A 26,311-nucleotide genomic window follows, 5' to 3' on the forward strand; every position below is an offset into this window, starting at 1 on the left:
GCACGCGCGGCCCCGCCCGCCCCTCTGTCCCCGCCCTCCCGCGCGACCGGAAGTTCCGGTGGCTGAGTGCTGGACCGGGCCCGAGCGGATCGCGGGCTCGGGCTGCGGGCGCAGGGCGGGCCGGGCTCGGAGCCTGGGAGCGGAGCCCAGGCCGTGCCGCGCGGCGCCATGAAGGGCAAGGAAGAAAAGGAGGGCGGCGCACGGCTGGGCGCCGGCGGCGGCAGCCCCGAGAAGAGCCCGAGCGCGCAGGAGCTCAAGGAGCAGGGCAACCGGCTTTTCGTGGGCCGCAAGTATCCGGAGGCGGCGGCCTGCTACGGCCGCGCCATCGTGAGTGCGCCCGCGCCGCGGGAGAGGTTTGGCGTCTGGGCCAGGGGTGGGGCCAGACCGCGGCTTCAGCCCAGCGTCCTCCCTAGAACCCCTGCCCGGCCGCCCTCCCCAGACCTTTGGGCAGGGTGGGGGTGGGGCGCTTGGGCTCTGAGGATGACGGTGATGGGCTTTGAGGGTGATGATCTTGTTCCAGAGGGGTCAAGGCTGCGGCTCCCAAGCCAGTGCTGGTTGCCAGAGAACTGTGGCGGATGGGAGTTTCAGGGTGCTTGAGGCCAGGTGGGATGAGGGACCCTTTCCCCTTTAGAAGTCCGAGTCCAAAACAGGATCTCCGCAAGTATGGGAAAGCTACCTTCACAAGACTCCTTAGAATGGAGAGGGTGGGTCAAGTAGGCTCCACCCTCCACCCATCCACAGAACCCAGGGAATTGGAAGCCAAGAAACCTCTAGTGTCTTGATTCCAGCCATGGGCCTCAAGCTGGGACAGAGGGAGCAGGGTGAGCTCACTCCCTTATGCTGGCTGGTCCGACCTTGGTCCCCAGACCCGGAATCCCTTGGTGGCAGTGTATTACACCAACCGAGCACTGTGCTACCTGAAGATGCAGCAGCATGAGCAAGCCCTAGCTGACTGCCGGCGCGCGCTAGAGCTGGATGGGCAATCTGTGAAGGCACACTTTTTCCTGGGGCAATGCCAGTTGGAGATGGAGAGCTATGATGAGGCTATCGCCAACCTGCAACGAGGTGGGCCAACAGGCTGGCCAGTTCCAGGGCATCTGGGACCAGATGGGTGTACTGGCTGGAGGATTACCTGAATCCTCTATTCCCCCAGCCTACAACCTGGCCAAGGAACAGCGGCTGAACTTTGGGGATGACATTCCCAGTGCTCTGCGAATTGCCAAGAAGAAGCGCTGGAACAGTATTGAGGAGCGGCGCATCCACCAGGAGAACGAGCTGCACTCCTACCTCACAAGACTCATTGTGGCCGAGCGTGAGAGGTGGGCTGTGGTGATGACAGGCTCCCCTCACAAATCACCACTCTAAGGTTAACTGTGAGTCACAAGTGTTTATTGAAGGCTAACTGGTAAGCAGCGGATGGAGGGGAACAAGGCCTGAATAAGCTCAAGGTTGGAGTGGAGTCTGACCTCTCCTGGCCAGACCCACTCCTGATCAGCTTTTGGTTGACCCCCCAGGGAGCTGGAAGAGTGTCAGCGGAACCATGAGGGTGATGAGGATGATAGCCACATCCGAGCCCAGCAGGCCTGCATTGAGGCCAAGCATGTGAGGGTGCCCTGGCCCAAGCGTGGGTCCTGTGTGTGTTTGCACGCATGTGGTGTGAGGTGCCCCTGGCTCCGGTTGGGTCTGTGTGTGCCAGTGCCTGGGGAAGGGAGTTGGGGTGTTAGACCCATGTGAAGCTGCTTGGCTCTTTGCAGGACAAGTACTTGGCAGACATGGATGAGCTCTTCTCCCAGGTGGACGAGAAGAGAAAGGTGAGCTGGCTTTCCTCTGGGGTCTGTGGGTAGGAGCCAGAGCAGCATCCTTTCCTGGTCCCTGACCTGACCCTGTGTGCTGCAGAAGCGAGACATCCCCGACTACCTGTGTGGCAAGATCAGCTTTGAGCTGATGCGGGAGCCCTGCATCACACCCAGTGGCATCACCTATGACCGCAAAGACATCGAGGAGCATCTGCAGGTGAGAGCCCATAGGAGTTGGGAGCACAGCCCACACCCACTGAACATATTCTAATCCTGATCCTGTTGTCGCTGCAGCGTGTGGGCCATTTTGACCCTGTGACTCGGAGTCCCCTGACCCAGGAACAGCTCATCCCCAACCTGGCCATGAAAGAGGTCATCGATGCATTCATCTCCGAGAATGGCTGGGTGGAGGACTACTGAGGCAGGGCAAGTGCATGGGTCACTCACCCTGCCTTGCCTGGTACCCTGGCACAGTAGGGCCTTGGGGCAGTAGCCTTTAGCCTCTGTACATAGTTTATATCCCTGGATCTCTGCCCTGGTGTCCCCATCCCACCCCCATCAGTTCTACTGGGCCATAAGCTTCCGCTCATCCCTCTTATAGACCAGAAATAGTGGGTGAGGGGCTGAGGCTGCTGCTGCCAGCACTGTCCCTGTAATAAAATCTGTGAGCACTATAGGGGCGTGTGCTGGTGTGCAACAGGTTCGCCAGCTACCCCCTTCCTTTGGCTAACTGAGGAAGGTAGAGATGAAGACACTGGTGTCGAGGTTGAGTGTGGCATGCCACCACCGGTCAGGGAAGTACAGCACCTGGTGGAGGATGGGAGGGCACAGGGATTGGCTGGGGGCCCTCGGTTGCGCCCACCCTGGCTCCAGCCTTCCAGCCACTGACCTCACCAGCCTGGATGGTGCATTCCAGGGGCCGTGCAGATGGTGCCAAGGCCGGGTATGTGTCCCGGAGCCAGGCCAGCGTGGTCTTGTTGGGGTGGAACTCTGGTGTCTTCTCAGGGGGGTACAGGAACCAGCGCTGAGAATGGGAGCAGCAAGGTTATTCTGTGTGTTGTGGTCAGTGAATCCAAAGTCTCAGCCACCACCCTGTGCTGACCTTGCGACCGTAGATCACCTCCGAGAACCCGGGACCATGCCAGTGGAAGGGCACCCCAGAGCCGGCTCCTGTGGGTTATTTATGAACAATCGGTTACCAAGCTTAATCCTCTCCCCCTTCTCTCCGGCTGCCCAGTCCCCAAGTCTCCTGGTCCTGAAAGGCACACTCACCTGCAATTCCAAAGCTATAAGCAGGAGTGGTACCTAGCAGACCAAATGGAGGTGGAGAATAGTGCCGAAAGAGTGATGCCCATTCAGTGAAGTTGTTGTCCCCGAAAAAGTACAGGGTGTCTGTCAGAGAGAATACGGGAGAATGCAGGGATCTCGGCACCTAGGCACTCCTAAATCATCCCATGCTACCCTAATCTGGCTCACCATTGCCCATGGAGAGGGGGTCCTGAGGGTGCAGCATCTGCTCCACATACTCCTGAAAGGGCAGATCCACTGCAGTGTGAAAAGGAATGGTCAGGACTGGTTTGTGCTGGTAGCACAATGCTGGGTTCCGGGGTGGGGCAGCTCACCTTTCCGGTAGGAGTAGGTGTTGGCAGTACTCAACCGGACCACGCTGTCCCCAAAAGAGGCCAGCAGCCTCTCACGGGAGCACAGGACCCGGAACCTCTGCAGGAGTAGGGAGAGGACTTAGGGGTCAGGTCTAGCAAGGGCGAAAGGTGGTCGGGAGAGGCGTGAGCACTCACCGAGTTGTCTGTGAGCCCCTGCAGAATGACAGGTCTGGAGAAGGCGTAGCTAGAAAGAACGGCAGGGTCACCGCCAGGGCTAGTCCGCGCCTACCACCGTCCCGCCCACGCGCGCTCGCATGAGCTCTGGGGGAGGCAGCCTAGGGAGTTCCGGGGGAACGGGCCAGCAGACCAGTGCACGGCCTCAGAGGTGTAGGGTGACGGAACCCCAAGGATGGTTTTCGGGCGTGGGAGGTGTGGCCACACAGGAGGATGCACATACTGCTGCATGAACTCGGCGTAGCTGAGGTCCGCTCGGCGCTCCACCGTGCAGCGTTCCTCCTCCGCCACAGCCACCGGTGCCCCCGGCCCATACCGCGGCCTGCGGACACAACCGGTCAATGCCCCGGGCCGTCCCGCCGCGCGCCCCGCCCTATCCGGCCGCCCAGCGCTGCTCACCATCCTCCGTGGTTCGCCTCCCCGGGACTCCGGGCGGAAGACGCCAGCATCCAGAACGCGAGCAGCAGAAGTGGTCGCAACCCAGGTGCCATGAGCCCGCCGCCGCGAGGCATGCCGGGAACTTCGTCGTCGTGGCAACGGCGCGGCTCCCGGAAGCGGCCTCCTTTGGCCCGCCCCGGAAGGAGGGGGTACTTCCGAAAGGCGGGACAAAGGCCACACCAGAAGCAGCTACTGGCTACTGACAGCTCACTTGGCGACACAACCTCCCGCGGGGATCCGACCTTAAGCGACGCGACCAGATGACAGGTAGCCCCAGACTGCGGCTCCTGCTTCCTTTATTTGGTTCATAAGCCCCACCCCCCCTCCGGGTCCGGCAGGCTGGTCAGGAGTACTCGCACAGGTGGCCACAGCCGGCAGGGCAGTGGGAGCTGCCCTCCAGCCACTTCATGATGTGCTGCAGGTGGCCGCCATGACTGCAGCCCTGGCACCACACGAAGAGACCCTTGACCACGTGGTGGCAGACGGCGCACATGCTGGCGCAGCGGTGGCACCTGTCGCAGACCCAGCCCCGGCTGCTCATGGGCCGCTTGCAGTGACTGCAGTTGACGTGCAGGGTGGTGGAGGCCTGGTTGAGGCAGCTGATGGCGCGGCTGGTGCTGAGCTTGACCACCTGGTTGGACACGTTCCAGAGGCAGAAGCGCTGCAGCAGGTCGATGTAGGACGTGTACCAGTGCTCCTGGTGGTGTGGGGAGGGGAGGAGGGAGGTAGGAAGCCAGGGTCGCAAGCGCACTGAGGGGCCTCACCAGACTGTGCTGGGCACAGACACGGGTATGGGTGCAGGGGGACCGTACAGGGGCAGTCCTGGGGGTAGCAGCTGCTCCAGGAAAGCCCCCTAGACCCTGTCACCCACCTGGGTCTGCTCGTCGATGTCCTTGCGCACACGTTCACCCAGCACGATGAGCACGGATACGGCCATCTGCACGTCACCCTGCTCGGCATAGAAGCGCAGCATGTCACACACCAGGGCGCTGAAGAAGTCAGGCGGTAGGCGGCTGTCGTACAGTGCGTGTGAGACAGAGATGAGTGAGAATGAGGAGTCCATAGGCACCAGGGAGGCTGCGTCTGCCTCACTGCCGCTCACGTGGGGCGAGTCAGCCTTGTCCTGCAGGTGCTCAGGCCCGGGCGGGGTGTCCACAATCTCGTGGCGCAGCGGGAAGGCCTCCTGGGGCAGCACGTACTCTGGCTCCTCGGCTGTGGTGCAGGGCGGGGTAGGCAGGGTCTGAGTCTCTGGCCCCGCCTCCCCTCCCCTCCCCCTCCCCAAGCCCCACTTACAGTGTGCATGCTCTGGGTCCAGGAGGTACAGCTCATCCTCCTCACCCTCCACATCGCCCAGCAGATAATCCGCAGGCACATCGCTGCCCTCGGTCTCCTCGTTATCTGCCCAAGGGAGTGAGGGCATTCAAGGACTGGCTTGCTCTGGCATGCCCCAGTCCCACTCCCATGAACGCTCTGTGCCTGCCCTCTAGCCTACCTTCATTGGTGATGAGCGTGGCAGAGGAGTCCAGCAGCACTGTGTCACTCCGTGTGTCACCCTTGCTGCGGTCCAGCCGCGTCTCACTGCCCAGCCCTGGGGCCATATCCTTCAAGTTGAAACTGGGGGGAGGGAGGGTCAATAGGTGTGTGGGCTCCAGCAATCCTACCCACTAGGGAGTGCCACCCCCAGGTGTCTACCTGTTCATGAGTGGCAGGCCGCAGGAGCTGCCCTTGCCCACACTGTGGTTGAGGTTGGTGGCAGGCACTAGGCCAGGGCTACAGTAGATGATTCGTAGCATGGTCCACGTCTGCGCCACCTAGAGGTGGGCACTGGTCACTCACAGGGTCCTAGGTCCCTGGCAGCCTGTGCAGGTACCCCCCCCCCCACGGAACCACAAACCCTCAGCTTTCAGCTGCCCCAGGGACCCAATGTCCTGGCCCACCCCAGATAGGGGAGCTGAGGCTCTCTTGGGAAAGACAAAAATCCTAGCCTCCATCCAGCAGAGGCACAGAAGGAAATGTGGAAACGAGCCTGGGATCCCACGGAGGTGATGAGAGAAGCACTGTGGACTTCTGCAGGGCCAGATGCCTTGGGAAATCCAAAAGCAAGATAAGCCAGAAAAGGGGGCTCCAGCCCCACAATACCCCAGACCGGCACCCCAAGAATGGCACTGGCGTCTGGCCCACTCTTGGGGCTCTGGACACCCTCAGTTACTGGGGCAAAAGCCAGTGGTAGCCTTGACCAGAGCCAAGCACCAAACTCAAGACAGGGTCTGGGCTTAGCAAAGTCAGAGAAGCCTCCTGATGCTGCCCCAAGGTCATGGCCCCCTCAGCCCAGCCTCACCTACCTGGTTGCGGCCAAGCTCTCGAGCCACTTTTGCATTGTGGTCACAGAGTTCAGCCAGTGGCCGGCCAGCCAGGGCATAACGTTCAGCCGTGTCCACAAACCAGCTCATGCTACCAGTGCCAGGCTCCATTTCAAAGACACTGAGGGCACTGGAGGCAAGGCCTGCAAAGGGCTCAGCTGGATCCAGCTTGCGCTTGAAAAAGATTGGGTGGCGCCGATCCCCGGTGTAGGGTTTGCGCCCCGATTCAGTTGCCACTAGGCTCTCCTTGGCTGCAAAGGCCAGATCCCCAAAGAGACCGTAGCAGAGACCCTCAGGGTTGGCGCGCTCAACGGGCTGACTGGCATCACGGAACAGGTGCTGGCACAGGGTGCTGTCCTTGGAGCCGGAGAGCAGGAAGGAGGGGTCATGTGGGTGGCGCCAGGCGATGCCTGTTGTGACGTCGCGGTGTTCCTCAAACATGGCGGCTGGCACAAAGGGTCGGCGCACATCCCACACGTAGATGTTGTGGTCCACCATCATGGAGCACGTGGCTAGGTGGTGGCGGCACTCAGGTCGCCACTTGACTCTGGCCACAGATGCAATGGTTTGCACACAATGCACCTCCTTAGCTCGGTGTGTAGTCATGTCCCAGACCTTGACCATCTTGTCACGCCCACCTGTGGCCAGCCAGCCCCTGCAGAAAGCCCAGGAAGCTCTCAGTGTCCTCTTTTGGGATGGGAGGGCTCCCCACTCTCTGTCTCACATGCCTTGAGGCAGTGAGATAGCCCTTCCATAAGCCCCACCTGCCTTGCCCCGTCGCCCCAGCCCCCACCCCACCCCACACCTGTCCTCTGGGTGCCAGTCGCAGCAGAAGACAGGCCCATTGTGGGCTGTGAACATTCTCTCACAGCGGTCCGGCCGCCGAATGTCCCAGAGCTGCACGTTGCCGTTCTCAAAGGTGGAGGCGAAGGTGAAGTAGTCCCGGATGCTGAACTGGACGTCACGCACACTCTCAGACTGGCCTGTGGGCAGGACATCAGTGGAGCGAGAAGGTCAGGGGGCCAGCCTCCAGGGAGCTCCAGGAGGGACAGCAATCAAGAGCGGAGCCCTCAGAATGGATGTGGACTGATGTCACGTCTGCCTGTGACCCAGGTCAGGAGGCCTGCCCAGGGCAGACGGGGGTACAGAGAGGGCTCACAGAGCAGACAAGAATAGCCTGGGCTGGCAAGCAGGACAGGCATTGGGTGTTTTTTTGACACAAACTCCTGGACCTTGATTTTTCCTGGATTCTGTGTCTTGACATCAGTCCTTGTGCAAAGCTGTGGCCAGCTTCAGGACTGGGTATCAGAGCATTGAGTGAACAGGAGCCTCACTGGGCCATCTGTCCACAATACGTCACAGGCCTCAGGCCCAAGGAGGCATGAATGGGCTGCCCCCACCTCTGCCCAGTCCCTTCACCTTTAGCTGGAGCTGCCAGGTCAGCTCCAGAGGACTGGAGGCCTTGAGGGTCATGTCCACCCTTGTGGACCACTCCAGCTTTGTCTCAGCACAGGTAGCTCAAGGTCTGTCTTAAGAGGGCCCCCAGTTCTCTGAGGGCTCTGCCCTATGCTTCACTTGATCTCATCAAGGTGGAAGAGGGAAAGCTGGCTCAAGTTGGGCTGTCAGGGGGCTGGGCCTCCTGGGAAAATAACTGTAGGAGCAGCACCAGGCTGTGTGCCACACCGCTACTGCTTCCCTGGGCTGAGGACCCTGGAAGTAGAAGACATCATGCAGTAAGGTGGCCTGGAGCTCTGAGACAAGGGAAGAGGCAGTTAAACAAACCCTTTGCTCAGCTGCCCAGGTTAGTTGTGGATCTGCTCAGGCTTTACCCTCTCCCTGATCCTACACCCAGCCTCAACTCCTGCTGACCCCACAAGTGCATCAGAGCTACGACCACACTCCAGGTACCCCTCACACTTCCATCAGGCCTACCCCTCCCCTGCTGACCTCCATCCACTCTTCCAGCTAGGCTGACCCCCTCCTCCAGGAGGCCGTCTGGGAGCACATCTGAAGGCTTTTAATGCACAGAGCACTTCTCAACATGCCTAGACAGGCTAGCTGCCTGCAGAGATGCACACCTGCCCAACCCACCTCCAAGGGCCTCACCAGAGAAAGTGCTGACAGAGTCCTTCCTGCGAAGATCAAAGCACTTCATGAAGCCATCCTGGGAGCCACTGAGAAGCACATGGGCCTCGGTGGGATGGAAGCAGACTTTGTTCACTGTGCGCTTGTGCTCAGTAAACAGCTGGTCCTGCTTGTTGCGGGACGGCCGGCCCAAGTTCCAGGTGACCACCACACCATTGGTGGCAGCTGTGGCCAGCAGGTTCTCATCCATCTGGTGCCAGACAACATCTGCACAGCTCAGGTTGAGTGAGGGCTTGCGGCCCACACGCAGGTTCAGCTTCTCCACAAACTGCTCCTCCTCGATGGCATAGATCTTGAAGATGCTGCGACCGGCCACCACTACCTGGGCTGCATCACGGCACACACTGATGGCATTGGCTGGTGCATCCAGGTGGCAGTGCATGGTGCGGCCCGTCAGTGCGCTGCCACCCAGGGCTGTAGTCACGCGAGACATCTTCTCCATGGCTTCACAGGTGGTGGGGACAGGTCAGTGAAGTGGGCAGGCCTGGTCAGGCTGGAGGCAGGGTCCTGTCAGTTCGGACCCTTCACCCCTGGTGGTTCCTCCAAAACTGCTTAGGCCTGGACTGGTCAGCCTTGGTGAGCCATTCCAAGGCAGTCCACCGTTAGTCAGTCTCATAGGCAAGTTCCACCACTCTGGCCAGGCAGTCAGAAGGTACTGCCCTGAGGCTAGTCAGTGCCATGTCTGACTTCTGGGGAAGACCCTACCTGGTCAGTCCCAGGCCAGGCCACCTCTCGAACCGCACTCCCCCCCAAAACAGCCAGATCAGAACGGTCACTGGACCTTCAGTCAGTCAGTTAAGTCAGGTTGTTCCACCGTCCGCACAATTGGCCTCTGGGGAGGGGGGTAGAAGGGCTAACGGGGCCCAGAAGACACAGGCTGTAGAGGGGCGGGGGACACAGAGGAACTTCAAGGATCAAGCTGTTTAAGGAGCCTGGGGGTGTCTGGCGGGACCGGAAGCAGAAGAGGCTGGCGGCGCGGAGGCTGCGGGAACAGAGCCAGAAGAACCGTATAAATCGCTCCTTCCGAGAACACCCAAACCATTTCCTAAAATTACCCAGCCGAGCCGGAACCGCCGCGCCGGAAGCAGCCCGTCTCTTTCCCGCCCCCACGCCGGACGTGGTCCTTTACTTGCCAGTCCCTGGCTGGAAGCGGACGCCCACATCACCAAAGTTCCGGATTAGGGAGCTGCGCTGGTAGAGGCCGAGGTGTGTGGTTCAGGACTTGGGTACAGAGGCTCCCCGGTTGCGTATCGGGGGTTGTTCTTTTTGTCGCAGTATATTAATACCAGTGTTCATCTCTCCCCCAAGGTCCGTCGGCAAGTCTAGGCTTCCTTAAACGAGTCCCGAATCCCTCCGTCGTCTCCGCCTCCTTCCTCATTCTCCGCCAGACCCCGTGAGCAGCTTCCTGACAGCTTTCCCTGGGTCACTCGTTCCCCCTGATCTGAACCCCGCACAGCAGCCAGATACCACTCTTTGGCCTAAGGTCCCTCTTAAGTTTCCACCGGACTGTGAATAAATCGCAAACTCCCGGCGTCTTCCTCTCCCCGCGCACCTCTAGGCCCCGCAGCTTCCAGCCCGCCGAGTTCTTTCCTGCCTCACCGCCATCACACGTTGTCGCTCTCTCTCCATAACGCGTCTTCTTATCCTTCAGGGTTCAGCTTAAGTGTCACATTCTCAGAAGCATTCCCGGACCACTGCATCTAACACTGCCTCTCCGGTCACTGTCACCTCCACCTCCACAGCACTTGTCACAACCTTTTCCTTTGTATACTGATTATCGTCTGTCACATATGTGTGTGAACTCTACCAGGCAAGGATCACATCTTTCTGTGTCTCCAAGAGCTCCAACGTCTGACATGACCTGTTCACAACCCGCTCAGTGACCATCTCTGAGCCTCCCTTTCTCTCTTGGGTATGATCCCTGGTCTGTCCTTGCCGTGTGATCTTTAAGGACACCCTTGACCCTCTCTTAACCTCAGTTACCCTGTGCAGGAAACAGGGCTCATTTTTGCCCTTCTGAAAGGATAGGTTAGATCCTAGATATTTTGGACGGAATCTTATGTGTAATGATTTTAGTGTCTCTCCCTACTTAAGCAGTGAGAGGTTAGGGACCTTCTGTGTTGGTCACTGCTGGGTTTCCAGTCTGGCACAGTGTTACCAGCCTCTACATGTTTGTTGAAAGAACCAATAAGTCTGATGAGAGGTGCACAAAAATTCAGATGTATGCCACTCAAGACAGATACACCCTCCCCCACCATGGTCTGATGACCTAAAAACAATTCAGACCTGTGTTTTTACAACTTTTTTAATATATATTTTTATAAACAGGTCACGTGATAAAATAGCACAAGAAACACTTACCAAATATAAGGTTATATCTTCCGCATATACAGGAGAATGAGGTCGTTATGTACAATAAGAAAATGATTTTAGGGGTTGGTTGGTTTTGTTTTCCTCTCTCCCCTTTTTTCCTCCTACAGTCATTGGAAATATCACAGCTTCAGTTGCATTAATACTTTGGACAAATGGACAGCTGCCCCTCCCCACTAGGGAGCTGTGGGGAGAAGAAGCTGAAGAAACTGGCTCCTGACCACCTCAACCCTGGAGCCTCTGGCCAGTGCTCCAGGGGCAGGGAAATCTTTGGGCTGTTGAACTGTTTCTCTTCAACAGCATCTCTCTCTCTCTCTCTCTCTCTCTCTCTCTCTCTCTCTCTCTCTCTGTCTCTCTCTCTCACTTTCTGGCTCTCTGGAAACTGGTTACTCTCTTCCAACCAGATTGGGGGGGTGTCCCAAAATTGGATGTGGGTGCTGTACATCCTGGGGCTCAAGGTTGGGATGGAAAGGGGTCCCAGCCCCCTCCTCAGCAATTGCCAAGATGTGCCAGCACCCCCAGGACATCCCAGCGTCTTGGGATTGGACAGAACATGGTGAGCCCATGTGGGCAGACAGAGATTTGGGAAGATGGGTTGAGGGGTGCAGCTAGAAAGGAGCCCTCCCTCCTCTGGGTGTTAAGGGTGCGCTGGCCACTGGAAGATCAGAGTTGCTGGCTGGCACTGGCCGTAAGCCTCAGCTGGGGCCCCCCTTTTCAGCTTCCACCTAATGGAGACCTGCCCAGGGTGAAGTGTGGCGCTGAGGGTCCTGAACCCAGCTGGCTACAGGGGCTGTGGGGTGGGGTCCACCCAGGACTGCTCCCAAGGCCCCAAGGCCTGCAGGCCATGAGGTTCACTCCAGCTTAAGGTCTCACAAGGCAGCTGTACCACCACCGCTGGGTTGAGGCAGACTGGAGCCAACTGGGCTAATGTTGATTATGCCAAGGTCATTGTCAGCCTAGCGGCCCCTCTCCTAATCCAATTCTGCCCTAGCCTGGCGAGGGCCCAAGGACCTTAGGCCTTGGAGTCGGGGTGGGGCGAGTAGGGACTGTTTCACACGGCGGCAAGGAAGAGGAGAGGTCGATGGGGTCAGGCTGGCATGAGGAGGGGGGAGGGTGGGTGGGACTTGGGCTCCTGGGTGGGCCATGGCTTTGGCGGCGGCCTGTTTCCCCTCGCACCCCTCGGAGGGCTCCAGGCGCGGTGCAGTGGAAGATGCGGGAAGCCCTAGGGCTCTTCCGGGCCCCTAAGTCCTGGGAGACCCAGTTCCCCTCAATCCCCCTGGGCCCTGCCCGGGGTGGGGGGACGGCGGGGAGACAGAACAGGGTGTGGCGAGGAAGGCGGTAAGGGTGGCCGCCTGGCGAGCTCAAAGCGCTCCCAGGACCAAGCCCCAGCCCCCCACCGCCGGCGGGCGGGCGGGCTGGCGAAGGATGGAGGCGGCTGTGGCGTGGTGGAGGGCGGGCGTGCAGTGCGGGCACGAGGGGCATGCACAAAGTCCCCGAATGTGCGTGCGTGCGCGGGGCTGGTCAGTCCGCCGCCCTCCCTGCCCGGGGCGGGGCCGGGAGGAGAACAAGGGGCCGAGGAGCCGCGGCTCAGCGGCGCCCCGGCGTCCCCGCCCAGAGCGCGGCGGGCTCCTGCGACGGGGGCGGGGAGGCCCTGCGCTACTCGATGACGAGGCAGCGGGGCAGGTGCTGCGAGAAGTACTTGAAGAGCTCAGGGGTGGCCCCAGGGCAGTTGGTCAGCTCCAGCTCCTCCAGCTCCTGCAGCTGCACCAGGCCCGACAGCCCTGTGGTGGTCAGCAGCGGGCAGCCTGCGGCGGGCGGGAGGAGGGTCGGCGGCTGAGTGGGCGGGGCCCGGGGCTCCGAGAGGCCGAGGCGGGGGGAGGGGGGGGGTCCTCTGACTGAGACCTGGGCCACAGCGAGTCAACCCCAGGTATGGATCTGCACAGGGGACCCGGCAGGGCTGGCTTAGTAGGACTAGGTGTGGGTAGGTGGTCACCGTCCAGGAGGGCACCAGGGGGTCTCACCTGCCAGAGACAAGAGACGCAAACTCCTCATGGCCAGGAGGTGCTTCAGCCCAAAGTCCTGCACCTGCGCGGGAGGGCGAGGCGAGTTTATTTACGTTGGCTCCCTGAGGGAGCCTCATTCCTGGGGTCAGGCCATAGGGGGCGGGGGATGGGTTCAAAACGGGGGTTTCTCAGCTCCCCACAGAGTCGGTGAGGGCCCTGGGGACTCCTTTCTCTCCGCTTATGTCGGCCGCTGGGTGTGGGGGGATCCCAGACTTCCCTACAAGATCTGAGTGGGCCGGGTGCAGGTCAGCTGCTTGTCTGGGTGGGGGATTTCCCCGTGCCCCCCACCTCCCCTGCCTACTCCCCAATCTCCAGAGGCGTGGAGGGCTGGTACCTGGCAGCACCATCGCAGGTAGAGACTGCGGAGGGAGGACATTGTGGACAAATAGCTGAGGCCAGTGTCCGTGATGCGTACACACCTGTGGTCGCAACAGAGGGGGGCTGCCCACCTTCAAATCACCTCGCCCGGCCCCTCAGTTTCGACCCCTTCCTTCTTTTTCCGGAGTGCCCCTGGCGTGAACTCCCTGCCCCCCACCATGGCCCTGCCCTTTCCATAGCCCCATCCCAGCCAGACTACTGGAGGCTCCCTAGTTAGAAGGTCCAGTAAGCCTTACCCAGCCCTGCCCTCCACAGCCCCGGGATGGGGGGATACACATACCTGTCCAGCACGAGCTCCTCCAGGCGGTGCAGATCGCAGGCCACGTACTCGAGAGCCATGTCGGTGATGCGTGGGCACCACGAGAGGTCGAGGCTGCGTAGCTTGCGCAGGTTCTCGGCTACAAGCTCCACGCCATCATCGGTGACCTTGGAGCAGCCAGAGAGGCTGAGAGCAGTGAGATTGGGCAGGCTGTGCACCACATTGACCACACCGTGGTTGGTGATCTCCCAGCAGGAGAGGAGGCGCAGCGTGTGTGTGCTGTGGCCTTGGCGCGCCGTGAAGTAGGCCAGCGCTGTGTCCGTCACGTGGTAGGCCTGCAAGCTCAGCTCGGCCAGGTTGGGCAGCAGCTGTGAGATGGCTGCAATGGCGTCATCGGCCACATTGATGCAGTCGCTCACGCTCAGCGAGGTGATGCGAGCACTCAGGCTGGACCACAGCCCAGCCTCGGTGAAGTCGTTGCAGCCCGACAGCTCAAGGCGCACCACGCCTTGCATCTGCTCCAGCATCACCTGCAGGCGGGCAGGCATGGGGTCAGGAGGCCTCAACCTCGCCCTCGCCTTGGTACAAGCCTACCACCGATTCCCCAGGTGAGCCCCTCCCTGCAAGGCGTGGTGAGGATGGTAGGAGTCAGGGCAGAAGGAGCCCACTGAGGGGCAGGAAGCTGTGTTCTTGAGCACGTAGATGGTGTAAACATGCATCAAGCTGTATGCTGACAAGTGCACTTACAGTGTGTTCATTACACCTGAACAACATTCAAAAAAGGAGGCAGGCCACAGGAGATCTGGGAGCCCAGGGCCTGGCTGGAGTAGGTGCTCAGAGCCGTTGGTGTTAATGGTTTGATTATTAGAGTCTAGGTCCTGCACAGCTGCTCCTCCAACCTCTGCCCCTACTCCTCCTACCTCCTCCAGCATCCTCCCAAACCAAAGTGGGCTTCAGAGGCATGCAGGGCCCCGAGCTCAGAAGGGCCTCACATTTAATCGGCTACTTTGCTGTCACTGGCTTGAAATTGTTAGTCATCTTGGAACATGGAACCTGACTTTTCAGTTTGGACTGGGTCCCCCCAAATTATGTAGACAGTTCCCCACCCCAGAGCCATGCTCCTCCTCAGGGCACCAGCCCCGCCCTTGGCTGCTTTGCTGCTTGGTGCCCAAGCTTCCTCTCGGTACTGCCTCCCACTTCCCCCCAACACATGCTTAGTGGTTGCTGCCTGCCCCTGCCCCTGATCCCTGCCCCTTCCAGGCCAGTGTCAGGGCGCACCTCCAGGCCAGCGTCAGTGATGGTGGAACGCTTGAGGCTCATGGCCTTGACACCCTTCTTGGAGAGGGCATAGTTGTCGATGAACTCACAGATGTCCAGGTCGGAGACTCCAACCAGGCAGAAACCCTCAAAGCCGCGTGCTGCAAAGCCCTGCAGGCTCACAAATTCCTTCTCACCTCCAGGCAGCACTGTGTAGAGCTCCTTGGCGTGCAGCACAGGTGTGAGGCCCGCCCAGAACTTGGGCTGATAGAGCACACGCCTCCAGGCCTTGCACACCTGAGCCAGCACGCACTTCTCGCAGGCAGAGAAGTACCAGAAGAGGCCATTGAGGATTTTCTCGTCGGTGGCCAGTGGTGGCCGTTCTGCTGGGGGCCCAGGCACCGGAGCTGAGGCTGGTCCACCAAGGGGGAGCCCCGCCGGGGGGCAAAGGCCCCCGGCCAGGGCAGCCCGGGGCGGCGGGGCAGCCAGGCTGGGTGGTGGGAGGGAGAGTGGGGGTGGGTGACAGGGTCGGTTCTTGGCAGCTGGTGTGCCCTTGGTGATGCTGGCTGTGCCCAGGCCGTTGGGCTGGCCTGGCAGCTTCACCAAACCATTGCGAGGCAAGCATGGAGGCTTGGGATCGCCGTTGATGCCCGGGCTCGACATCTTCCTCACTCGGTCTGCAGACAGGATCCAGGAAGGGGGAGTGAGTTTGCTGCCGGCGTAGAGCTGGGCTCCTTTCCATCCCTGGGCAACCCTTCCCACATCATTCCCAGAACCACCCAAAAGAAGGGGTCTGAGTGCAAGTCCCACCCCCCAGCTACAGGAGGGCAGGGCTGGTCATGACCACGACGCTCCCTGAGCACCTTCTATATGCTCTTAGCTCAACTTCCACCCACTCACAGAACATTTTGCCACATAGGTACTACAGCTCCCATTTTACAGATAAGAGAACAGAGGCTGAGGGAGACAGACACTCACCTGTGACTGCTCCCTTTGCCTTTGCTACCCTGATGCCTACTGTCAGTGCCTGCGAGGCCTGCCTCTACTGGGCAGGGGCTGAAGAACTGAGGGTTTGGGACATTCTCTGGTCCCTCCTCTATGGGGTGCCAGGGTACTCTCTGGAGTAGTTCCAGTACCCCCTCTGAAACTCACACACCAACCTCGGAGAATCTCAGTGGCTACAGGAAGTTCTGTGGTTCAGAATCTACCCAAAGAAAGGGCAAGTGTCTTCCTGGGGTGTTTACCATGATCCAGCACAGTTATCCCTGGAAACATTATTTCTTCAATCGTTCACTCAACCCATTGAGGATGATGCTATGATGACTGTACCCATTGTATAGGTGAGGAATTCATGGCTGAGGCAGCCGAACTGCTTGTCTGAGGTCATAGTAAGTGGTGGAGCCAAGACTCAGACACAGAGCTGGCTGTGGAAGGCTATGTGTAGGGAGCTTCCCACAGGGTGGGGCTAAGACCATCACCCAGCTCCCTTCCTCAGGCCTCTGAGGCTGTGAATGGTTGGCAGAGTTCACTGGGCACAGATGACCCTGGAGACAAGGGGCAGTGGGACCCTCACAATGCCATCATCTATTCTTCATTCTAGATCTCCTGCCTGCCCCTACCTCAGACATTCAGCAAGAAAGTAATGTACCCAGTGGCTCACCCCACCCTGGCTGTATAGCCTTGGTGAGCCACTTCCCTTCTCCATGCCTCATTTTCCTCACTTCAAAGCCTAGGAGGTGATGATATCGCCTCATGGGACAGTGTGGGAAAAGGACAAAGTGTAGTGCATGGCTTGTAGTGAGCCTGCTGGCGAGAGGGGAAGAGGACGGGAGTCACCAGGAATGGGGGAAGCCCGTGGTCCCGCCTGGCTCTTCCCAGCGCCATGCCCTCCACTGGCTTCCAAGCCCTGGACAGGACAATACTTGCCAGGATTTCACGTCTGGGGAGGGGGTGCATCCTGGACTGGGACCAAGGGTCTTCCTGAAATACGTGGCCCTTGTGGCTGCCAACCCACAACCTTTGGGTCCAAAGGCCTTCCTGCCCTGGTAGCCATGAACCTCCCGGCTGCAGTCCACCCTGGGTCCTCCTTCCCCAGAGGAGGCTCCCACACCCTGGTTGCCCCTACTGCAGCTCATGACCACTCTTGCTCACACTGGCCGATACGGGACATCCATAACAACGTTTGCTGAATGCCCACTGGGTTAATTGTATCTTTCAATCTCACAGCAGCCCTGGTGGGGGCACTACTGTTACCACCGTTTTCAGATTAGGAGCCTGAGGCGCCCAAGAGTTACAGTTTGCCCACAGTGGCAGGGACAGCCTGACATGAGGGCTGCTCCAGATCCCTTAATGCCAGTACGTAGGAGGGGACCATGATGGGACAGCAGTGCCTCATGTTGGGACAGGATGAAGCCTACGACTGTCCTCCTCCACTCCTGGGGCCAAGGGTGAGGCTATCCTGGCAACTCCCTCCTGTGAACTGTGCTGGTTACAGAGAGGCAGCCCCAGCTTGAATACCTTCTGTGTCTCCGAAGCAGGGCACGCCGGCTTGCCACAGACCGGGCGCGGCCGGCCTGACGCCTGCCGGCAGCACCATGGACAGCGTCCCTCCAGCCGCCTTCCGGGGGCTCGGAGGCCAGGCCAGGCCCGGCCCGCCCGCTCCACCACGGACAGCGGCAGGACCTCGGGATGGCCTGGCAAACCCAGCTCAGCAGGGAGGGGCCCTGGAGGCTGGAGGGAGCGGGGAGGGGACGCCCGCTCGGCTAAGATTCCGAGGAGGCGGCGGAGGCGGCACCAGGGGAGAAATAACTCAAGAGCAGTACCGATTTAGGTTGAAAATGCTCTGAGCCATGGGTGTGCACGTGGAGTGCCTGAGTTGACGGGATCACGTGTATGCCCCGGGCATCTGCGGGGCTCCCTCCGCATCCCCCGCGGGAACTCACATTTGCAAACACCCACAGTCTCATCCCCACCCTCCAGGCCTCTGGGTCGAGGTGGCCCATGGAAGAGAGCTCAAGGGAGGGAAGGGCCAAGCCAAAGATGGCCCTCAGCAGCCTGTGGGGAGTGTCTGAGGCCCCTTGTCCCACACCCCCATCCCAGGCCAGAAGGCACTGGCCTGCCTGTAGGTAAATTCTCCTTCCTCAACCCCTCCCCCCACCCTAGATTGGAGCTGCCTCCCCAGAGGCAGCCTTGCTGCTCTACAATCTTGTCCATAGTCTTGCTGTGCTCCAGCTGCTCCCTATACTCCAGGCTCATTGACCTAGCCTCAGTCCTGAGCTCATGTCACAGATGGCTCTTCCTGCCAGTTAGGCAAGAGGTCCCTGGGGGGCTGAGATGAGGGCTCCTCTCCTGGCCTGGCCCCACCCACCCAGCCAGACAGGTTGCAGAGCCCCCTATCTTCTTGGTACCTGTGACTGCCCCCACTGTACCCTGTGGGGTTAGGAAGACCTGCTTGGATTTTCTTGCCAGGATGGGGCAGGGGCAGCTGTCAGTCCACTGGGGACTATCTCCCCACTTTGGGACAAGCACCAGGAGCTAAAACCAGGAAAAGGGGCTTTAAAAACAAAGATGGCCAAGTTTGCACTCTTCTTAGCCTCAGCCCCTGATGTGTTGTGTCTGTGCAGAGTGGAATTCTGAGGGAGGTCCCCTCCTGGGATGGGCTGCGGGGATTAGAGGTTCCTGGGTTCATTCCAGGGGAAGACAGGAGATGCTGGTCACTACTTTAGTTGTTTTGTCCATACCAGCCTGAGCCAGAGCTGGATCAGGGTGCCACTTGGGAGAGCTGACCATGGTCTCTGTTTCCCCAGCTGACTCATGTCAAGCATGGGGGCCAGAGTGGACCTAGGGAGCATGATGGGGTCCTGGGGACTCCTGGGAGGACTTCAGAACTTGGTGACTTCCTGGCTGACAGTCTGCAGATCACCATGTGGGACTTCCTAAGGAGCTGCCTCTTCTGCAGGTCAAGTCACTGGGCCCTGAGACCCAGCAAATCCACCTTACAGCCTCACTTCCAGTTCCTTTCCATCCCTGACCCTAAAGTCCAGCCAGACCCCGGTACCGCATTCCTCCTTCCCTCCCCGTCTCTGCCTGGGCACAAGCTGGTTCCCCTGCTTGCTCAGTAGACCTCCCTACTCCTTAACCCTGCAAGCTTGTTCTCTTGCATCTTCAGTGTGAGTACTGCCCCTGCCTCTCCCTGTGGGACCCCCACATCTCCAGAGTCTCTGTCATCACTATCTACCTGCCTACTTCTCCCCTTGGCTGGTGACTCCTTGAGGACAGACAGCACAATGGCTGAGTGGCCTCTGGCAGTTTGCTGAATGAATGAAGAATGGCAGTTCATTTATCAGGGTCATGCAGAAAGGGGTGCAGCTGCCAGAGGCCCAGGAAGCAGGATGGAGGGCAGTCAATGCAAGAGCTGTAGTTCAACTCGTCAGTCTTGGTTGTGACAGAGGCCAGTGTCCACATGGGAGGGGGGCCACTGGGGTTGGGGCTGGGCTGGTGTCAGAGTCTCTGGGAAGTCTCACAAGACCCTGGGGCTTGAGGTGGGCCTTGCCATTATTCAGACCCTTGGGAAGAGGATGGCTCAGGTCTCCTTTTTGGCTGAGTACCCCATTGAGTGCTGCAGGGTTAGGAAGCTGGCTGCCTGTCCCGCATAATCTGGCCAGACCTAAGGGGAAAGGGACAGGAAGCACCAGAAAGGAGGGAAGCCTGGTCCTGTCCTGCTCTCCCAGCACCACGTCCACCTCCCCATTGCTGTCTGAGCCCTTCGTATGCCTCCAGACCACAAGTGGGGAGCCAGAAAAACTTACATCAGGTCCATCTGCAGTGGCAGCCCCAGGGTCTGGGGTGACACCTGAGGTATCTTGGGATTGGGGACACACTGCGGGCTGACACACTCCATGACAAGCCCCGTGACTCAGGCACATTCACATCCCTGCCACTTTGCACATGTCCTCGCAGCAGCGCAACCCTCCCGCCCCCAGCTTGGAGATGCTTCTGAGGTGCAGGCTGCCCCACCCATGCACCAGGGGCTCTGGGAATGGAGCATGTGGGCCTTGAGGGAGACCTGAGCTGGTGCTCCAGCAGACTGAGTCCTGTGGCCAAAGTCAGGGCAGCTCAGCCATATGGGACTGTGGGCACCTTGGGGAGTGGATCCTGGGCTCCAGGCCTCATCTTGGCCCCTCTGCTCTGAAGGACCTGAGCCCCCATCCAGTCCCTGCTGCTTTGGGCGGCTGCCCCAAACCCTCCCAAACGAAGGAATGTGGCCTGAGCCCACTCTCTGCAGCTGGTCTGCCTAGGGTTCATCCTGGGCCATTGGTAGGGAAGGTTCTGGGCCACCCACTTACCCCACAGAGCTTCCTTTGCCACCACCTCCACTTTCCCCCCACGCCAGACCTCCGAGACACAGCAGCAAGCTCCTACGTGTGACAAGACAGGGGCGGCCAACAGCTAAGCTGTGCTAGCCAAGGAACCCCTTCCCCGACCTCTGGGTGAGATGTCTCCCTGGCTCTCAGCCATGCAGTCCTTCCTGAGGCCAGACCCAGCTGTCCTGAGTGTCCTAGGTCCCCTGACCTCAGAGGCCACTTGTTTCCTTCTGACCAGTGGGAGATAGGACTCGCTCAAGTGGCCTGGAAGTGGATGTAAGCTGGAGGATGGGATCTGTCCAGTGAACCTCCATAGCATTAAAGGTGCTTGTAGGCCTGGCCCAAGGGGTAGTAGAGGTGGGGGCACTAGGCAGTGGAGGTGGCAGGCACTGGGCCAGATGAGTCCTGGGGTCCCCTGGGGCCCAAACAGCCCTCTTTGCACTGCCCATGTTTATGACTGGTGCTTGAATTTCCCTCCTCCCCAGACAGCTCTTGGTCCAGCCCTGTGGCCACCTCCTGCTGGGCCAGTAGGTCTCCATCAGTCCTCTCCCCTGGTCTGTGGGACCCCAAACCTCTCAGGGTCCCAACCCAACCCAGGCCTTCTCCAAGGCTGCTCTCTAGTAGTCCTCAAAGGAGTCTGCTGGGAGAAGAGGCCCTATGCCCCGCTTGGCACAGGGAGGCCTGAGCTGAGCCTGGTCAGTGGGTCCTGGGAAGTGGCAGGTGAAGCAGCATCCGCCATCTGCTCCTTCCATGGAGGGAAAGCTTCCTGTGCAGATGCTGGGAGGGGCTGGAGGAGTGGCCACTGGCCCATGGCTTCCCTGAGGCTCCAACAGCCAGGCCTCCTCTCCTTCTGGGGTCATAAGTGGGGGACTCTCCCCATCCACTCAAACTTCCAGAAAGACAGGACTCCCCCCAGCAAGTCTCAGAGTGCCCAGTCCTCCTTCTGGGGCCCTCCAGCCTTGGTCAGCTCCCAGCCCTCCTCCAGAACCAGGCACATGGCCAGCTCCCTCCCTTCCCCTTGTTCTCCCACTGTGGCAGCTCCACACAGGGTTGGGTCCAGGAGGTGTCCAGGGGCAGATCAGCTCCAGGCCAAGCGTCCACAAGCTCCTCCGGTAGTGTAATTATACCTAACACCTGTCTCATAGGCCCAGGGCTCATGGTGCTGGGGTGGGGAACCCAGAGTGCAGTCGGGTCCAGGACCTCACCTAAGCAGCCCAGCTGGGGGTCTGCAATTCAGCTTCCACAGGGCCACAGTCAGGTGGCACCAACCTACAGCCCAGGTACAGTTGCCATGGGGATCGAGTCTCGACGAGGCGGGCCACTGGGGTGAAGGGCTGTGGGAAGGTCTGGCAGGGCCAGAGGCCCAGCTGCAGCAGCCAGGGAAGGGGCTGCGGTTACGTAAGCCCTCTGGGGGTGGCAGCGGCGGCGCTGTCCCAAGCCCCCTCCCCACCCCCTCCTCATTGTAGTATCCACGGTGTTGTGGCCTGGCCTCCTCCCTGCCCTGTAGCCTGGCCCGGCACACACACCTTACCTCGGCCCGGGCTCCTGGCTCATGCCACGCTGTCCACCGGGCGTCCTCCCGTCATGGGGAGCCCGGCATGCGCACCGGCGAAGCGGGGAGGCGGCCGAGGTGCTGGCCTGGCCGGCAGGGCCCGGCCGCGCCCCGCGCCCCGAGCCCCGGCCTGGCCGGCCCCCTCGGCCGCGCTCCGAGAGGAACTCCCCGGTGGGAGAGGATCGGCCGCCCCAAGCCTCCCACCGGGGAGGCTGAGGCTGTGCCCAGATAAATAAGGCCGCTTTGCAGGGAGCCAGGAGAGCACCTCCTCCCTCCCTTCGTCCTCCTCCCCGCGCTCCTCCTCCGCCCTCCTCCCAGCGCTCCTCCGCGGCCGCCGGCGGCGCCGCGCGCGCCCCCCACCCAGCCTTACGCGCCGCGCCTTTGCGCGCTCCCGGCTCCAGGAGCCAATCCGGTTTGGCGAGCCCGGGCGGGGGCGCCGAGGATGCCAAGCCCGGCCTCGCCAGCCCCGCCCCGCCCCGCCCTGCCGCGCGCACAGCGCGCTCCCGCCGCGGTGCCCACGGGCACGCGCCAGCGCGGCTTGCACCCCTGCCCTCCCTCGCCACGGGCGCTCGCACAATAACAAACCTGGGCGCATGGCCGGGAGGGGAGGGCCGAGTAAGTCAGGGCGCGCGGCCGGAGAGCGGGCCCGGAGCAAGCTCTGCCTGTGTGAAGCGGTGGGGAACCCCAAATCCTGAGGGGCGAAAAGGACTCGAGCCCTTGGGCGCCAGCGGTTGGCCCAGGGGTGAGCGAACGGTCCGACCCTCTTCCTCCTGGCTCCTCCTGCGGAGCAGAAGGTGAGGCTCCCTTCAGGGCCCTCATCTGCGCACCTGCTAGGTGCCAGGCGCAGGAACCTCCCTCAGTGGGGAACACAGTTGCACACCTGCAAAGCCAGAAACAAGTGACCAGGAGATCATTTCAGAAAGTGATGAGTGTGATGAAAGTAAGAGAGCCACGGAATGGTGACCCCAGGAGGGTGATGGTGATAGTGGAGTTCCTGAGGACATGACACCAGAGCTGAGACCCCCCCAAGGGTGAGAGGGCAGAGAAAGTTGTCCAGGGAGGGGTGTGCAAAGGTCCTGAGGCCTTAAGGAGCCTGGCGAGTACCCTCTGGAATGGACTGGAGGTTTCAGTGGTGGCAGCTTAGTCTGGACAGACTGGGAAAGAGGGTGGGGTGGGGTGTGGTGGGAGGGTGTGGAGGGCTCTGTCTGGGCCACTGGGGACACCAGGCCTCCAAGCCGGCCCAGGACAGAGGACAGAAGCTAATGCTGTCCATTCTGGGGTCTCCTGGGAGCAGAGATGGCAGAGGGAACAGGTGTGGGGAGAGCAAAGTGGGGTCTTCGCATCAGAGAAAGGCCTCAGAGCTGAGAGACAGCCCCCTTGAGAGAGCCTTAATAGAAATGAAACCAGTGGTGTCTGCAACATTTTGACAGGAAGTGGGGCCCAATGAGGCTGGTGTAACGGGAGGGCAGTGGGAGGGGGAACCAGGCTGGTCTGACCCTGGCTGGTTTGAGGGGCATTGTGCCACTCTTGCTGTATGTGGGACACTGGATGGGGTGAAGGCAGCTCTCCCATGTGGCTGACTGCAGAGTCACAGTCTCGCTGACGCTGACCGGAGGAGGCTTGGCCTGGGCAGGAAGGGTGGGTTGCCCGAAGACTTCGAGGTGACTGGGAGAGTGTTTGTTGTCCAACCCATCCCATTCCCTCCAGTGTGTGGGTCTGGCAGTTTGGCCTTCCAGCTCAGCCTCCACCCCATGTGTGCAGGCACGGGTCAGCATGGACCCTGGTGTAGATGGTGTCCTGACTGGTGGGCAGGGTTTCACTTGGTGCTTTGAGGGGGTGAGGAGGTCACTTGCCTTGGGAGAATCTGAGCACTTGCTTAGAGGGACATGAAACACTACTGTGGGGCTCCTCTTCCCCCTGCCCCCACCTGTTCTAGTTGTAGAGGGGTCACTTTACAGGCATGTTTGGTCCCCATGCTCCCAGGGCTCCCTCTGCTCTTTGCTGCAGCCTGCAAAGCCCCGAGTCTCTGTCACTGCTGGCCTGAAGCCTTGCCCTGTACTTGGCCCCTTGCTCTTAGAGCTTCAGCTACACTGGCTTCCCTCCAGGTCCAAGGGGGCACCATGTTCCTCACCTGGAGCATCACCTCATCTGGAGAACCCCTCACCTGGAGCACCTCTCACATGGAGCACCCCTTATCTTGATGCCTAGACACCGAAGAGTCTCTTCAGTCCAGGTGGCTGGGGGTTTCCAGCTCTGGAGTCATGAAGGGGTGAGGACCAAAGGCTGTTGGCATGTCCCATCCTGAGACCTTGGAGGGCTCTGAGAGAGGGAGCCACTGTCACATCAGGGAATCGGCTGCTTACCACAGAGTTCCCCACTGGTGGCTCTTGAGGTCTGGGGCAGTGGCTCTGAAACTCCTTGAGGCTCCTTGCAGGAGGTCCTCAGGCCTTTCCTTGGGGGGCTCTGGAGTGGAACGTGTGCCCTGGAACCACAGGCATGGGTCCCAAATCCTCCCTCCCTGGATGAGGCCTCAGACAGGTAGTTCTCCTCCTGGAAAATGAGTCGGGGGTCCAAGAGGATGCTCTGAAGATCCTAGTGCAGCACAGGTGGTGAGAACCCCATGCTCCAGAGTGATCAGGCTGGCTCTGAAGCTTCCTGCTCTGGAGCCATGGGCCAGATGGACACTGCTCCTCACTGCCTCTGCTCCCCACACAGAGACAGGGGCGCCAAGAGTGCCTGGGGAGGGAAACATATAGGGTGGGCAGGTGTGTTTGTCTGTCCTGGCCACTCTGCAGCCAGAATGGGCACCTACGACAGTGAGGACCTCACAGCCTGGGGCGACTGTGGCAGCAATGGGTGGCGGGCAGCAGGCAGTCGGCCTCTCTGCTGTTTCCAGCTTCTGTTTCCCTGCCTTCCCTCCTCCTAGGACCCAGGCCTGGCTCACCAGGGGCAGGGGGGCGGGGCGGCCAGAGCTGAGGATGACTCAGGGCCCAGCTGTCACCATGGCAACCCTGTTGCCTAGCAATGGCGGTCTCCCAGTAACGGCTGTCTCCTAGCAATGGGATATTTTCCCGGGCCCTGGCTGGAGCCTGGCAGTTATTTTTAGTTCGGCTGCAAATCAATCTGCAGCTGCATTTTTGGCTCCTGGAGAAGATGCAAGGTGTATGTAGGGGGGTGGATTTCTCATCAAAGGGAGGAAATTTGCCACGTGTCCCAAGGTACAGGCTCATGGGTAGGCGAGGTCAGATTCCACCTGGGGGTGGAGGGCGGGGGTTGTGCAGGTGAAAGGGAACCAAAGGTTGCAGAGTTGGCAGATATGACTCCCTGATGGGGTCTCTAGGAGGACTGGTCTCTCCAGCACCCTGGAGTTCCCTAGGTCAGGTTGGTCAGGAGCAATCCAGGCCAGTCTTCATGGTGGACACCATTGGATTGTGTCACTGGGTGGTCCAGATTCTAGCTGCTTTCTGGCACCCCTTGGCTCTCAGTTATGGGAACTGCCCTCATCGTCTCCTGCCCCCAGCTTCTCCCAGGGGTGCAGCACCCTGCCCTGGGCAGCTGAAGCAGCATATTCAGGAGATCCTAGCTGCAGAGGTCTCAGTGGCCACAGGCTCTGCTGGGGACACATCTCTCCTTCTACCCTGCTTTTCCTGAAATGGGAGCCCAAGTGGGCAGTCTTGGGTAATTAAGAGAACCTGACCTCTCTCTGGGCTTTCTCACCATTTCCCTAAGGGCTGTGTTTGCTGTCCCTTTGAAGCCAAGTTCAAACTCCTCGGTGGCTGCTGGGCCTGGGGCTGTCCCTGCCCACCTCCCACTGGCCACCTTTCCAGTCCCTGTTTTGCCCTAAGCTCCATCCAGGCCTTGGGCACTCTTCCTCCCAACCTGCCCGCCACTGACTCTGCTTGGCTTTTGTGTTATTCCCACAGGCCCTGGACCAGCCCAGCCCCTATCTTGGTCATGAGTGCTCCTGCCTGTGCCCTTCACCCTGTGGGGTTGCCTCCCCTGTCCCAGGCACTGTTCAGGGAAGGGCTCACCTTGGACGGCTCCTTGTCCCAGCATCTCCTCCAGCCCCCTGCCAGGCCAGGACCTAGATTTTGAGTGAGGCCCATTTGGAGGGTCAGGGCACTGAAGGATCTGGAGCTGGGGGACTTTGAAGGAGCCTCTAAACTGAGCACAGACATCAGGAGGGGATACCTGAGGTTTTGGATGTCAGTTGTCTATCCAAGCACTCACACTCCAGGTGTTTACTGAGCACCTGCAGTATGTCTGCTCTTGCACCCACAGCAATTGAAGCCAGGTATGGTCTTCTGGGCTCCCTGTCCTTTGGGCAACAGACCTCTGATGGCTAACAACACTTGGTGCTTCCCTGGTGGGGCCAGGAGCTGTGAGAGACAGCCCTTGTCTGTGAGTGATAGCCTCACCAGTCCCCTTGAAGAAGCATCTGGGGCAGGAGGCAGGGGAAACCTGGTGTCAAAGGGCCAGCTCAGGGCCAGGCATG

General features: G+C 60.2%; 4 protein-coding genes across 5 annotated transcripts; 1 reads left to right on the forward strand and 3 right to left on the reverse strand.

The window, feature by feature from the left end:
- Window positions 1-46: 46 nt before the first annotated feature.
- On the forward strand, window positions 47-2,470 carry STUB1 (STIP1 homology and U-box containing protein 1). The gene is made up of 7 exons (XM_031447423.2): window positions 47-327; window positions 867-1,065; window positions 1,154-1,319; window positions 1,515-1,602; window positions 1,755-1,811; window positions 1,897-2,013; window positions 2,091-2,470. The coding sequence occupies exons 1-7, from the start codon at window positions 169-171 to the stop codon at window positions 2,214-2,216; spliced, it is 912 nt and encodes a 303-aa protein (XP_031303283.1). The 5' UTR covers window positions 47-168; the 3' UTR covers window positions 2,217-2,470.
- On the reverse strand, window positions 1,368-4,359 carry JMJD8 (jumonji domain containing 8). The gene is made up of 9 exons (XM_031447424.2): window positions 4,031-4,359; window positions 3,855-3,953; window positions 3,593-3,641; window positions 3,419-3,515; window positions 3,273-3,341; window positions 3,069-3,188; window positions 2,899-2,966; window positions 2,686-2,820; window positions 1,368-2,603 (listed from the first exon to the last, which is right to left on the reverse strand). The coding sequence occupies exons 1-9, from the start codon at window positions 4,141-4,143 to the stop codon at window positions 2,523-2,525; spliced, it is 831 nt and encodes a 276-aa protein (XP_031303284.1). The 5' UTR covers window positions 4,144-4,359; the 3' UTR covers window positions 1,368-2,522.
- Window positions 4,346-9,667, reverse strand: WDR24 (WD repeat domain 24). Its single transcript, XM_010991119.3, has 8 exons — window positions 8,536-9,667; window positions 7,235-7,412; window positions 6,412-7,084; window positions 5,762-5,880; window positions 5,562-5,683; window positions 5,363-5,467; window positions 4,941-5,281; window positions 4,346-4,766 (listed from the first exon to the last, which is right to left on the reverse strand). The coding sequence occupies exons 1-8, from the start codon at window positions 9,014-9,016 to the stop codon at window positions 4,413-4,415; spliced, it is 2,373 nt and encodes a 790-aa protein (XP_010989421.1). The 5' UTR covers window positions 9,017-9,667; the 3' UTR covers window positions 4,346-4,412.
- A 1,213-nt stretch (window positions 9,668-10,880) lies between these two features.
- On the reverse strand, window positions 10,881-21,926 carry FBXL16 (F-box and leucine rich repeat protein 16). 2 transcript variants are annotated; one of them, XM_064478282.1, is made up of 6 exons: window positions 21,796-21,926; window positions 14,923-15,578; window positions 13,666-14,174; window positions 13,342-13,426; window positions 12,966-13,029; window positions 10,881-12,749 (listed from the first exon to the last, which is right to left on the reverse strand). In XM_064478282.1, the coding sequence occupies exons 2-6, from the start codon at window positions 15,562-15,564 to the stop codon at window positions 12,601-12,603; spliced, it is 1,449 nt and encodes a 482-aa protein (XP_064334352.1). In that variant the 5' UTR covers window positions 15,565-15,578; window positions 21,796-21,926; the 3' UTR covers window positions 10,881-12,600. The 2 variants fall into 2 exon arrangements, with proteins under 2 accessions (XP_064334352.1, XP_031303277.2); XM_031447417.2 differs by lacking the exon at window positions 21,796-21,926 and adding an exon at window positions 20,247-20,942.
- Window positions 21,927-26,311: the final 4,385 nt, after the last annotated feature.

Source organism: Camelus dromedarius, chromosome 24, assembly GCF_036321535.1.
Source record: "Camelus dromedarius isolate mCamDro1 chromosome 24, mCamDro1.pat, whole genome shotgun sequence".
NCBI classification, from domain to species: Eukaryota; Metazoa; Chordata; class Mammalia; order Artiodactyla; family Camelidae; genus Camelus; species Camelus dromedarius.

What these genes read in the sequence shown, in the direction of transcription:
- FBXL16 (XM_064478282.1), bottom strand. Translation starts at nt 15,564, where the DNA reads ATGTCGAGCCCGGGCATCAACGGCGATCCCAAGCCTCCATGCTTGCCT. An exon ending in TCACTGACGCTGGCCTGGAG is followed by an intron (nt 14,175 to 14,922) that starts GTGCGCCCTGAC and finishes GCCCGCCTGCAG; the next exon opens with GTGATGCTGGAGCAGATGCA. An exon ending in ACCTGCGATGGTGCTGCCAG is followed by an intron (nt 13,030 to 13,341) that starts GTACCAGCCCTC and finishes CCTCCCGCGCAG; the next exon opens with GTGCAGGACTTTGGGCTGAA.
- JMJD8 (XM_031447424.2), bottom strand. Translation starts at nt 4,143, where the DNA reads ATGCCTCGCGGCGGCGGGCTCATGGCACCTGGGTTGCGACCACTTCTG. An exon ending in CACCTACTCCTACCGGAAAG is followed by an intron (nt 3,342 to 3,418) that starts GTGAGCTGCCCC and finishes TTCACACTGCAG; the next exon opens with TGGATCTGCCCTTTCAGGAG. An exon ending in AGGTGATCTACGGTCGCAAG is followed by an intron (nt 2,821 to 2,898) that starts GTCAGCACAGGG and finishes TCCCATTCTCAG; the next exon opens with CGCTGGTTCCTGTACCCCCC.
- STUB1 (XM_031447423.2), top strand. Translation starts at nt 169, where the DNA reads ATGAAGGGCAAGGAAGAAAAGGAGGGCGGCGCACGGCTGGGCGCCGGC. An exon ending in TATCGCCAACCTGCAACGAG is followed by an intron (nt 1,066 to 1,153) that starts GTGGGCCAACAG and finishes CTATTCCCCCAG; the next exon opens with CCTACAACCTGGCCAAGGAA. An exon ending in ACATCGAGGAGCATCTGCAG is followed by an intron (nt 2,014 to 2,090) that starts GTGAGAGCCCAT and finishes TTGTCGCTGCAG; the next exon opens with CGTGTGGGCCATTTTGACCC.
- WDR24 (XM_010991119.3), bottom strand. Translation starts at nt 9,016, where the DNA reads ATGGAGAAGATGTCTCGCGTGACTACAGCCCTGGGTGGCAGCGCACTG. An exon ending in GACTGGCACCCAGAGGACAG is followed by an intron (nt 7,085 to 7,234) that starts GTGTGGGGTGGG and finishes GGCTTTCTGCAG; the next exon opens with GGGCTGGCTGGCCACAGGTG. An exon ending in CACGCTCATCACCAATGAAG is followed by an intron (nt 5,468 to 5,561) that starts GTAGGCTAGAGG and finishes TCCCTTGGGCAG; the next exon opens with ATAACGAGGAGACCGAGGGC.